Source organism: Anarhichas minor, unplaced genomic scaffold (genome assembly GCF_050575085.1).
Source record: "Anarhichas minor isolate MPS153535 unplaced genomic scaffold, ASM5057508v1 ptg000027l, whole genome shotgun sequence".
In the NCBI taxonomy this organism is placed as follows: domain Eukaryota; kingdom Metazoa; phylum Chordata; class Actinopteri; order Perciformes; family Anarhichadidae; genus Anarhichas; species Anarhichas minor.
In genome coordinates, this window is record NW_027466473.1 from 6,652,697 (window position 1) to 6,666,380 (window position 13,684).

At 41.9% G+C, this 13,684-nt stretch overlaps 1 protein-coding gene across 1 annotated transcript in view; it reads left to right on the plus strand.

Moving 5' to 3' along the window:
* Positions 1-13,684, plus strand: part of camkk1a (calcium/calmodulin-dependent protein kinase kinase 1, alpha a) — a 50,339-nt gene that overhangs the window by 29,057 nt on the left and 7,598 nt on the right. The window contains exons 5-13 of the mRNA XM_076101277.1: positions 1,799-1,850; positions 2,538-2,671; positions 5,587-5,623; positions 5,998-6,019; positions 8,057-8,145; positions 9,606-9,805; positions 10,899-10,952; positions 11,212-11,285; positions 12,690-12,777. Coding sequence (XP_075957392.1) covers positions 1,799-1,850; positions 2,538-2,671; positions 5,587-5,623; positions 5,998-6,019; positions 8,057-8,145; positions 9,606-9,805; positions 10,899-10,952; positions 11,212-11,285; positions 12,690-12,777 — 750 coding nt within the window. The remainder of the gene's footprint in view (positions 1-1,798; positions 1,851-2,537; positions 2,672-5,586; positions 5,624-5,997; positions 6,020-8,056; positions 8,146-9,605; positions 9,806-10,898; positions 10,953-11,211; positions 11,286-12,689; positions 12,778-13,684) is intronic.

The window sequence follows — 13,684 nt, forward strand, 5'->3', positions numbered from 1 at the left end:
AACTTCTCTGTGATTAGCAGTCCTTCTGCCACACAGCCACAGCTCTCCTCTGATTCTTCATCAAGCCTCTCGGCCTCTATTGTCTCTACAGAAGAGCTTCACACTAGTGCTATTGATTTTTTCTTTTTTTTTCCCACATGGTTGTTTGCTGTGAGTTCCATCCCCTCAAATTGCATCAGTTGCCTTGGACGAAACTTGGGAAATGAAAGTGGCTTCTGGTGCCGCTTAAAGTGCATTCAAGACCCTGTTATGTGTCTTCAAAGTGGTGCTTCGTGTACCGGGTATGGCTGCTTTGAGGTCAGTTCTCGAGAGACAGTCTGGATATGAGCCGGCCTGCTGACAAGAGGTCATTTTAGACGTTTCCATCGAGGGGATTTGCCATGCACACTCGGCCCCTCTAATTGTAAGCCGTTTTTTATGTTTGAACACAACTAAGCCGCCCTGAACAGTAACAACAATACAAGTGTTTGGATGAGTCATGTCGACGAAAGCTGCCAGCCCTGGTTGGGTTTAAGATGTACTTTTGAACTGGAGCCAGGAAGAGCTGGGAGCGGAACGCAAGCCGGTATTGAAAACGCCAGCTTGTAAAATGGGCCGAACGGTAAACAACAGGAGTTTATGTAAGGACACAGACGAGCCCTGTAACATGAGAAAAATGTTATAACAAGGGATTTTTTATATAGACTCTACCCTCTGGAGGAATAATGACATGCGGCTTTAAATGATGGCGACCTGTCCGAGAAATTACATTTTAACAATTGCCAGCAGTAAAAACATCTTGTAAGACACGTAAAGATGCCGGTTTGCCCTTTTTTTATCACCATGAAGTGGAAACCATCACGTCTGGCAAATGTTAACTGACAATGTATTTTTTTTTTTTTGCCATACTTTGTTTGAAAACAAAATTAAGTCATTCCCAATTTCATGTTTGGTGAAATGCATTTACTGTGAGTAAAACTGCAATGACACACCTTCTCCTACCCACACACATAATTTTAGCTTTTGCGATGACGGCTATTTACTGGAGCTTCACCATCAATGCCAGATTCTGTAATGAACTCTGGTGTGAATAATGTAATTGTCTGAGTATAGAGACATGATCGTTACAACCGAAATGGCTGCAATAATTCTGAATATTGCTCTCTGGATATAATATTTTTATTTTTGTTTGATCACTGTGGCTGAGTCATCTACCAACCTCCCACAAGTCTACACACACACACACACACACACACACACACACACACACACACACACACACACACACACACACACACACACAAACAATGGAAACTGTACAGCTAAGGATTCTTGCCAAACTGGTTTCTGTCTTAAAAAGAAACTGCTTCCTCTTTTGCATAACCAATTCCTGGTAACGACACACACGCATGCACACATGCACACACACACACACACACACACACGCACACACAGAGCTGTCCTTTATAAACTGATTCATGCTCTTTTCCATGAGAGATTTAGTTGCCTCAGACTCGGTCCTTTACTCCTGACCTTTTAAAAAATATAAAAATATAAGCATAATAACACATATATTCATCCATTGACTTTAAAACGTTCGTGTTTCTGGCTTCCATGAAGGCACATGTGAGAACACTGTACATTCACATTTCATGTACATTTACAATACAGGTCTATTTTATTCTTTGGACCTGCTTTCAGCTCCTAGTTTTCTTTTCTAATTTGTTCCTAATCGTTGCTTGATGCGCGGCTTCTCTTCACTGTTAATATGAGCTGCATGTGAACACGCTGTGATCAAACTCATGTTCCTCTTTCCTAGGCCATGAAGTTGGTGTCCAAGAAGAAGTTAATGAAGCAGTGTGGTTTCCCACGTAAGTCCTTCTTCTATTCTCCTAAACAGACACTCTGTCCGTACGAGCGTTTACAAAAGACGTTAACTAGGAAGTTACCTAATCTCAGTTACAAACACTGAAGGTGTGTGTGTGTCATGTTGGGTTGAATGTCGGTTAATGGCAGCATTTGGCAGCTACAAAAGCACATTGACATGTGATCTTTTAATGCAGCACGAGACAACTAACAGAGCTCGTAACAAGTTAAATCATTCATCGTGTAAAAGGGAACAGGTTTCCCAAAAGACAAAGAACGAACACATTTCCTAAACTTCTCGAGGGGCTACTAGTTAAATATGTATAGATCCGCTGATCCACAATGATTACACATCACACAAGCAAACCACAACCATAATACTCACAAACACCCTGCCACATGTTTAGATCATCATCTTTAATGATTGCTCCAATCAAGGAGGGCGGCCGTGGCTCATTGGGTAGAGAGGGTCCTGTGCCAAAGTGTCCCTGAGCAAGACACTGAACCCCTAACTGCTCCCCGGGCGCTTTTCAGCAGCCCACTGCTCCCAATAAGCTAGGGATGGGCTAAATGCAGAGGTTACATTTCATGTATATGTACAATGTATATGATCACTATAATACATTTAATTTCATTTAAAAATGTGAATCACTTATCAAAGTTGCATGTGTGATCTGTGTGGCGGTCTGCAGGTCGCCCACCGCCAAGGGGACCCAAGGTGGCCCAAGGAGAGCAGCCCAAAATCTTAGGACCCCTGGAGAGAGTCTACCAAGAGATTGCCATCCTTAAAAAACTGGACCATGTCAACATTGTCAAGCTGGTGGAGGTGAGAGCATCTCTATCCTCTGAGCCCTGGTTTTTATGTTGAACATGAAACAGTAAATGGTTGCTGCCTTTTGCATTCAGAGGCCAACCAATTAATTAGTCTTATTGATACTAGACTTGAAGTACCAGTGTGTAGGATTTAGTGGCATCGAGCACTAAGGTTGCAGATTGCAAACAACTGAATACCCCCTCCCTTTTTAAGCATGAAGAAGAACCTTCAACCAGCAAATGTATGCTGCCGCTTCAATATGAAAGCACAAACGGCCCTGCCTATAGCCAGTGTTTGCTTTGTCCCTTGGAGGCTGCTGTAGAAACATGGCAGTCCCTCTGTGGAAGAGAACCCGCTCCTTATGTATATACTGTATGAAGGGCTCATTCTAACTTAATTAAAACACAACTATTCATAGTTTCAGGTGATAATACACTCATGAAAACATAATTATGAATATTATATTCCTTTTTGCACTAATAGTTCCCCCAAAATGCTACACACTGGTCCTTCAACGGCCCATTAATGCTGGCAATTATTCAAATTAGATATGGTAATATTTTCTTGCTTGTGTTGCCTATTTTTTATTAATCTGTCAATTTTGACTTGATAAGAGCGCATTCAGGGTTCTTTGAAAAAGCATTTTTGGACCAGGATAAGAATAAGCCCTAAACAGTTTTTAGACATGCCGTACCAGCGGGGCACTAGGGATGACGTCATGATGCGTCATTGACCAACAAAAAGCCTGCTCTAAAGTCAATGGTGCAGTATTGTCCTGCACTATTCGGATAGTAAGATGTGCCCACACTCTGCTTGTAACACACACAGGGACACATTCCATTTTTTTTTAATTAGGAGTTAAATAAGAAATGTCATCTTGCGATGAGGAAATGTGCCATTTCATAATAATTTGTCTGATAACAGCATGTGGACATCCACAACAGGCTTAAATCCATTGTGGTCAGGATTATCCTTTACCACTGTTTCTTCAGATAACCTTTCTTGCTGTGTACCCTGACTTCCGCTTTGTATTTATGTCATGTCAGTTTCTATCAGAGCAAAAAAGGTGGATAAACCCTGTGCTGCCAGGAAACAGGTGGGAGAAAAGAGATTAACCCTCCAGCACATCCATCACACTTCTATCACTGGACCTCTCATGATGTTTAGGCGACATATTCTGGGGGGAAAAACAAATCTTCCGCTCTGTAAATAGATTGTTAGTTTGATAACGGCCAACGCTCTCAAACTTGGGTCGAGCTGGGGAATTTCTACAGAGGCGGTTGTTTATGAAAGCTGATTTTAGAGACGTGACTCAAGATGCCCTGCGCTCCCTTGCGATATCATCTGAGTGTTTTTTTTCATCTTGGGCAGATGGTGGTGGGGGGGGGGGGGGTCTACCTCAGGGAGCCAGTCGGAAGGAGAAGTGTCTGGCTTGCTCTTGCGTTGAGAGTGCCAGAGTTTTCAAGTAAAAGCTGAGCACTGCTCCCATGTGCTCGCTCCAACAGTGAGGACTCACACACACACACACACACACACTCATCTTTTCCCTCCTTTGTCCGCCCCCACTCTCATAATGGGCATATGTAAGTGGGCAATGGGAAAAAACCTGCTCCATCTCTCTCTGTTCATCCATTTAAATGTGCTGTGCTTGGGTCAGGCTCACATTCATTATGGGTTTCCAAACTGATTCCTGTGAGACTGCATTCCGGTCCGTCTCATTAAGAATATACTTTTGCATCATGAAAGCCCACGCCGACAGATTCAATCTGATGACCGTGACATGGTCCTTTGTCACAGAGCGTTGGGACGAGATCGACCACCATACTCGCCAAGGCAGTTGTTTTGAGAGTAGACACTTTAAAGTCCCAAGTATGTAATTTCCCATGAATCACGAAACCCTTTTAATGCATCTTAGGAACTGCATTAGTCATTAGAACAGCTCCAACAACTACGAGCCTACTAATGGTTTGCACTTTGCACTCAACAGTTGATTTACCGTTTATAGCTTTTTGCGCTTTTAAAAATAAAAATGGTGCAAAAAGAACAGTTGTATGTCGTACTGTATGAGACAGTATGAACAAGTATTCAGCTATTGAATGTTTCATGGCCACGTTGAAACGGACGTGAGTAAAAAGTCTTCCTCTTGCTTCAGAGGAGATATCCTGTCCTGGTTTTCCCGCTACTCTGTGTCCTTGGCAGTTGTTTACCTTCACTGTGGTCGTTTAAATTCACCAGGAATATATATGTATATATATACACTACAGTATACTGTAAATACTATATATATATATATATATATATAGGTTGTGTTTAAGGCCTTGGAAAGAAATGCCTGTTAATCAGCAGATCATTTTTTTAGGTAAATCAACTTCCCAGTACGAACAATTAAGTAGCCTTTATTTAAATCATTAGGTCCTAAAAGTTGTAAAATGTAGTTGAGAGACCGGATTGTTCAACCAAATCCAACCTGCATTCAACCAAAAACTGCTTCAACGTGATTGGTCAATACTACTCGGACTACAAACTGAAGCACGAGAGTTTCAGATACCAACATGTTGTTCCGTCGACAGATTCTGCGTATGAATGTAGAATCTGTTTATGGAAATTCATTTCTTTCTCCAGATTTGTTTTATCATTTTCAAACTTGTAGTAATGTATTAATTAAACTGCACAGTGTACAACCTTTTTTCACAGTAGTACTCCCTGAGACCTCTAAACAGACTTTATTCATCCATGGTTATGCTAGTAGTGGCTAATGTAGCCTCAAGCTAGCAGCTCGGGGCTAGCTCCTCTGTCTTTAGGAGGGTTTTTGTGTCAAGATCTAGTTTTGAAGCCAGGAAGTGTCCATCACTTTTAAAACTGTGCACATGTTGGTTTTTACATTTTCAAGTGGAAAGTGGTCACTCATGCCAATGTTAATGTTGCAGGTGCTGGATGATCCAGCGGAGGACAACCTTCACATGGGTACGCTGACCATATTTTCTTTGTCCAAATCTTCCGCCCTATTTTCACCCTCTCTCAGCCTTTGGCACTCGGCACATATGCCACCAATAAGTGTTCATATGACTTATTCATAATTCAGATTATCTCTTGTTTCCTTCCACACCACCTCAGGGCTCACGCATTATGCAAAAAAAAAAAACAATCTTCCATCGGCAGTGCCAGGTCACAGTGCCAGGTCACAGCCTGTATTAGTGTGGAACGTCAAACTCTTCATGCTCTGAGTGGTGCTATGTTCATGATAATAATGTGGCGCTGAGGTGTCAACCCCATCTGAATGAATGAACAAATGCATTGTGTGGTCTTACGTGTCCCTTCTTATTGCCCTTTTCTGACAGTGTTTGATCTGATGCCTAAGGGGTGAGTAGAGAACATGTCCTTTTTGAAAAGAAAAAATATATTTTAAGGCTCATCCTCCTCTACCTTCACCTCCTCAATTTCTTCCTCACTCCGTCCCTGCCTCCATCTCCGCCGTGTTCTCCATCATCGCTCCGAGCTGCCACAGTGCAGGTGTTTGTTCCGTCCCCGGCTTCAAAGGGAATCATAACGTTCTTTGGTTTTCACGGTTATTACTAGTGCCGGTAGTCCGTGTACGTGATTCATGTCCTGATGCACGAGCTGTTCCTTCCTACACAAAAACAAATTAAATAAAAAATAAGCGAATTCTGATGATCTGCAACTTTTTGTTAGCGAATGGAGGTGGGAGGGGGTAGCTGGTATCATTTCACATATTTGCATAAATTAGTTATGTATACCTTTTGTACTATTTATTGACTTCTTCATAATGAGAGTTTTTGCTCATGTTTTGGATCGGTTGGATGAAACAAGCAATTTGAGGACGTTATGTCACGATCAGGCTTTGCCCTGTGTGTTCTGTGTCTTTGTTTCTTTCTGTAGCTCCTCACTCACCTAAACAGTTCATTCAGTGCACCTGCCAGTCACACTCGGCTCATTACTCTCACCTGCTCACTCTGCCTCCTTCACTATTTAAACCCCTGCGGCACACACACCCACTGCCAGATCATTGTTTGTTTTCCGACCTACCCGCCCGTTTTGCTCGTCCTGTTCCCGGTTTTCCAGTCTGCCTGTTCTGCCTTTTCCTGCCGGATTTGCCCCCTCGTCTTTTGTCTTGTCCCTGGATTCCCTGTTTGTTTTTGGTTATCATTAAAACCTTTTTCACTACACCTGACTGTCTGCGTTTGAGTCCTCACCATGCCCCGTGACACGTTACCTCGCGATCTGGGAAATTGTTATGGGTATTTTTTATTTCTTAAGACATTGTGCGGACTAAAGGATTAGTGAATGAATCGAAAAGTTACAACACTCTATTGTATCCCCTGCTATTTAGCATTTACACTCCCTGTATAAACAATCAATTCGTGATTTTTAATTACAAGCAATTATTCAATTTTCTGTAACACTTTTAAAATGCCAAATTGTGATCAGCTAAAAAATATCGTATCGTTCATCAAGAATTTTGTTTTTCAAAGAACGTAAGAAAGAAAACAAACTACAATTGAATACTTTGTAATGAAACATGAAGTGAAACTTAGAATTGTTTCGATATATCTAGTTAAAGTTCTCTGTGATCGTCCTTATTAACTTATTAACTTATTAACAACCACTAACACGTAAATAATAAAAAGTTTAATATTGTTGGATAATATAAATTTTCTACATCGGAGAAGTTTTATTAATATACACTTAACGTGTCTTTATATCTGCTTACAGATATTTACGCTAAATAGGGTGTGGGGTTGAAATTCTGAACCAAAAAGACAACCAAGAGATTAATTTGTGATGGAGATCATCATTCATTGGCAGCCCTGAACTCTTTTGGTGTTACACCACTGTTCTAATTGTCTGCTGCACGTCTGTATGCCGACTTAATGTAAGAATGCAAATATCAGCTCCTCTTGGTACCACAAGGTTCAAACTCCTGCAAAACAGAATTGTTGGATCAGATCCCTGCTGTTTTTAACGGTACCAGCTCTGCTCTGATCACTATCTCGGGATAGTTGAACCGTAATTCCCTTTTAATCACAATCGAACCAGGGAACTGCTGCACAGCCTCACAGAATAATGATATTGATGGAGGTGAAGAAAGCTGTAACCGTGTAGAACAGTGAGTCCTGTTCACTCATCCAAACATATAACAAGTTGTTTTTGGCTGCTGTTGGGTTTGGGATCTATACAAAGAAGATCCAGATTGTCTGTATTACAGTATTTGAGTATCGGCGATGTTTGATCAGGATGTCTCTGATGCATATCTGTATTTGAATGTCTTTACATTTGTAATTTAAATTCCCATGCAAATGACAGAACAACTGACACACATAATGGATTTGTCTGCCTCGCTGTCCGTGTGTTTGTTTTCTCCGGTGCGTGCCTTTGCAGTCCAGTGATGGAAGTGCCCACAGACAATCCTTTGACAGAAGAGCAGGCGAGGTTATACTTCAGAGACATCATCCTGGGCATGGAGTACCGTAAGTATCTCATGCAGAACAAGGCCTGTCCTTGAGTCTTTGAACCACATCTGTGAAGCGTTTAACAGACACTGATTTATGCATTTGTAGCTATGAATTCCCTGGTTTCCCACTCACACCTAAAAGGCTACATGCAGTTTTTGGGGTGTTCCTAGAGGCCAGGAAAGCATTGGATATTCCATTTCTAAAGATATCCCTCTTTATCATACCCCATTATGAATCTCAAAGTATAAAAGCAGGAACATTTGGAGCACTGTGTCTCTCCTTAAAAACATAAATGACGTGGTTGCATTCTCTAATCTAATGGAACAAAATGTTCTTGACCCTCTGTTCCCATGCCCCTGGGGTCTGGCTGCACATTTCTGCCGTCCACCTCATCAGTATCGAGCCTCTGCTCAGTGAAAGCTGTGTCCTCATTTGCTGTAGATCCATTCCACCTGGCTATGGGCCTAATGATTAGGGGTCAACGCTGCCTCTCTCTGAGCTGGTCCATCTTAAAAACAAGGCTACAGAGAATCACAAGCATGGCATTCATAGGTTGTTTTTTACATGTAAAGGCAGTATAGGCTTTTAGTTTTTGCACACGGCGGTGTTTGAGTGCTTACACCTCATGAGTCGTAGGTCTCAGTTGAGGCTCAGCTAAGTTTCCAGATGAAAAGCTGTTTCCTACCACTTAGCTTTTTTTTTGCCGACCCTCTTGAAAAACACAACCTGTGGATTGGAGTGTGTGGAAGTAATGTTTTACAGTAAGAATGAATTTACTAACCACAAACCACAGCATCAAATTAATGTACATTTACTAACCATCAATTTCTGAAATAATGAAGTAATCATTAAAGCTCAACTCATGAAATGTTATTTTATGAGTTTTCATACTTTATAGTAATGAGCTGAGTTTTAACAATTTCTTAAATTCTTATATATGTATTCACAATTTATTCATATGACTATTATTTTTAAATTGCCGATTAATTTAGTTGAACACTTAAAGGCTGCTTAATAAACTCCCAAAGTAGTCAATGTCTTCTAAAGCCTAAATGAGCTTACATTTTAGCTCATTTGCCAGACAGTAGGTCATTGACGTTGTGTGTTTCTAATTTAAGTATTATTAGTGCTGCTGACGACGTTTAATTATCTCGGCTTTTAATAAGTCAAGTGCCTCATGTTTTAATAAGACCTCCTCAGACAAGTGGGCCCCACTTATCCAGTCAGGGAAGTGTCCAGGGCTTAGCTCCAGATAGCTGTTAAGTACATCTCCAAGCCGTAACACTTTCTGTCTAAGCTGAGCTTAGGTTCACAGTATTCACATCATTCCTTTTGGTTAAAGCAACAGTTTATGAACTGGCATAATAGTTTTTTTATCCCCTCTGCTGTTAAAGGTCCAGGAAAAAACAACATCATCTGGATGCTGTTCGTCTGTAGTTCTAAAAGTCTGACTGTTTACTTCCTCTTACCCTCAGTGCACTACCAGAAGATTGTCCACCGGGACATCAAGCCCTCTAACTTGCTACTGGGGGACGACGGCCATGTGAAGATAGCGGACTTTGGGGTCAGCAACCAGTTTGAGGGCAACGACGCTATGCTGTCCAGCACTGCTGGCACTCCTGCGTTCATGGCACCAGAGACCCTTTCAGACGCGCGGAAGAGCTTCAGCGGAAAAGTGAGTTGACTCTACAACCATACGTCCATCCGGTCTAAGCCGGAGACCTCATGATTGGAAAATGAGAACCATTAAAACCCAAGATGAGCTTTCAGACCTTTGCCGGCCTGCTAATCCATGGAGCAAATTGTCATTGTCAGTCTTTTCCCCTGTGTGGGTGAGCTGGTATTAATAACGAGGAAGCCAGTAAAGCAGCTGAGCACAAAACCATTACCGGAGTCAAGAAATGGAATAAGGCTATCGGCTTTACACACCTCGTATTGATTCGGGAATGTTTCACACCATTATACGGTTCCTACTTTTACAGTCAAACGACGATCAGTCACCTTTGTCAAGGATCACCCGCTACTCTTCCATAACGATTGCATTGATTTCCACCTGCCTCTACAACAAATTATTTTTGCAAAATTACCAGAATAGAATCTTTGATTGCAGACAGAAAGGATGTTGGAGCGGTTCAAGTGCCTGTGGAAATCTATGCAGTCCTATTAGTCTCGCACTCCCCCTGATATGGATTTGTTCATGCCATGCTCCAGAGAGCCTTTGTGTCCATTATTCACCAACATTTGTGATTCTTTTTCTTTTTTTTTGTGGTGTAAATCAGCAGCGAAATATCAAATATCTGACACCATTATGCCACTTCAACCCAGGTTGTCAGTCCCAGTAGTCCATCAGAACATGCCAGTCACGCAGCACCTCGTCTCACAGCAACATGTCTGTGGCATTGTGATAGATAACGCCGGCTCAGAGGGCTAGTTTTATAATTTCATATCTATCAAGGAACATAAATGGATTCCTAGGAGAGCTATTCATCCAGCGAGAGCGTGATGGATCGCTGCAGTGCATCTGTTACCTGATCACACACATCCATTTACAAGGTATCTTGATGGTAGATGCCCCCCCCCCCCCCCCCCCCCCCAAATATACAAACAACAACCTTAAATTATCCCATAAATCACTGTAGGCAATCTGCATTGATTTAGGTCGACGTGTTAGTTTGTGCAGCGAGGTGTTTTGATCCCTAGATGTATGTTTTTTTCAGTCTGTTTGCCATCATGTTGCAATTAATGTCACTGCTGGCACTTTCTTAAAGGCGCTGGACGTGTGGGCCATGGGGGTCACTCTCTACTGTTTCGTCTTTGGCAAGGCAAGTCTGCACATTTTCTTTTTTTTCTTTCATCTGGTCCACTAAAGGTAGCAGCAAAGGCTGGGCAACAGGAACACTATCTATTTTTTTAATGTTGTTTGATGAACAGCCGTCTAGTCTAGCTGTCTCATTTATTCTAGTAATGCTAGGAGCTGATTGGTGCTGTTATTTGTCTTAGTTGTCTTTTGGGGTACATATTTTCCCTGCCACTGTTCCTTCCTTGTTTTTCTCACTTGTCTTTCCTCTCCTCCACCTGCAGTGCCCATTTATTGACGAGTACATATTGGCTTTGCACAACAAGATAAGGACCAGGGTTGTGGATTTCCCAGAAACGTAAGTCCATCCCCTGCGTCTTTGCCTCCCCTCCACTTTATTAAAAGAGACAGCAGCGATGTCTCAGCCACCTCCAGTCCACAGTAATCATCGCCTTCGCCCGTTCGCTATCTTCTTAACTGCATCTCAGTCGCAAAGCCATTTTCCTCTTTTCTTTCAGTTTCAAATTGCATCTGCAAAAACATGAATAGCTTGGCGCAGCAGCCAGTATGACACACAGTAAATGTCCCCTGTGTATGATCAAAACAAGCAAGGAAAAAGCTAATTTGTGGGTTGCCTCCTCGATCTTCACTTTGCCTGAATGGTCAACATGGAAGTAGTTTTTTGAGTCAATAACGCTAGAATAGACGGAGACAAATAAAGATAGGAAAACAGGAAGTCTGGCAGTGGTGATGGACTGAGGGAAAGCACTGGTGAAGTGTAAACACAGCACATGTGAAAGGGCTATGAGTGGCAGTTGGAGTGTGTGTAAGGACAGGGTGTCATGTTGTCAGTGATAAGTGTCTTCCCCCAGTGGGCTCAAGAGACTCCAAGACTGTTCAAGAAGAGGGCGATGCTCAATGGACGAACTTTCCCCTACAGAGTATCACATCGCCTAATGGAATCATCCCCACAATGTACCGATCAATGAGCGTAAGCTGCACCTTGTCGTCAGCGCTGAGGGCCATTATACTGGAGGTGTAGTGCATCGAGCTCACAGAAACCTATTTTAGTCAGACACTAATGACCTCTATTCCTATCATGCACGCTAATGTTATTTTATCAGTGTCAGGGAAAGTGCGTCTTCATAAAGATGGTAAGCTCAGCTGTTGGTGATACAAAGGTTACAGGTCACTGTTTGAAATATTTTAGAGCACTGACTTCAATTGCATTTGTAGCTCTTTAAGTCCTAGCGGGACAAAATGTCCCATAAACCAGTGATGCCAACCTTTTTTTACTGAACCCCCTCAATGACGTCCACCTTTTTTGAACCATTTACTTGTATTCCTTTATTTTTAGCTAACTATTTCTAATGTTAAGCCATTCATTTTAAGGATTTTAACCATTTGTCTTTTACTTTTAGCTATTTTAACTTGTTACTTTCAGTTAACCATTTCAACAGCTTTTGCAGTACCTTTAGCTAACTGTTCTGTTGCTAGAGTCTCTGCGTGCTTGCTCACTATTTTCTATTTGTCACACTCAACTGTTCAGATGTTGCAGCTGACTTAATAGGAGGACATATTTACGATTTTTTCAAATAAGTTGAGCAGCTGGAGCTACTCCACAATCTTCCTACGTATCTCCAAACTATGGTTGTCCCTGGTTGAGAATCGCTGCTATGAATTGTTTTCAGTTACTTCAAAAGCCAGTTGTTTTCTCCATCAACAACTACATTCTCAAGTCTTTGTTCTTTGTTTTGTGCAGGCCAACGATCAGTGAAGAGCTGCGGACCCTGGTCTTGCGGATGCTGGACAAGAACCCAGACACCAGGATCACCATCCCTGAGATCAAGGTAACTACGCAGAGGTTTGTTCAGGTTGACGGGCAGCTACCTTGAGCACAGCCATAGCGAGAATGTCATTGTTCATGCTCAGACACACACACAATCTCCTGTGATTGGCTCAAAAGACTCTGACCTCACTTTGGTATTTACGCTAGGGTTAATTCGGCACGATGAAACCCTTCTGTCCCTGTGGAGGACTGCGTTAACACTGAGTCAGTGATACAGGGGGAGGTCCAGGACCAGCCAAGGACAGGTCCCCACTCCCCACGGTGTTTCTATGACACAATTTAATCATGCCTCAGTGAGTCATTTTCTCACCAGAGACTCTGTGTTTATGGAACAAGAGATAATTAGGCATCACGCTTTGGAGCAGATTAGACTATGTACGGCCGAGTTACAACGACTTCCTGTTTCGCGGCGAATGGCGTTTTTTTTGACGCCACGCCACGGATACATAGTTCGATAACTTTTTGTGCACACACACAAGCACATCTCTTACTTGACAAAAGTTACAAAATGCAGCTTATTAAAGAAAAGTGTTTTGGTAACAATTTAATTTGCTAACATTACATTTCAATTGAATTTAAAGCGAAACATGTTTTAGCCCCTGTGCTACACGGTGCATTTACTTACATAGAAAATACACAGCCTGTTACATACTTTACAATTTTGAATTCAAGTTATGGTGAAACAAAATAAAAGCGCAGAGTTTCAAGTTGCTTTAGGTAGGTGACCCATTGATATAAGCATACTGCCTTTATACATTTTTCTCCTCTACTTTTCCTATTGATGCTCACTGATTTGAAACGGTGCCAGATCTTCTTGGGTGTTTTTTGATTTTGGGAACTTTTGACTGGGATGTTAAAGAAAATGATCATTTCTGAAGGAGCAGCCACACCATTTGGGATGTTAATGG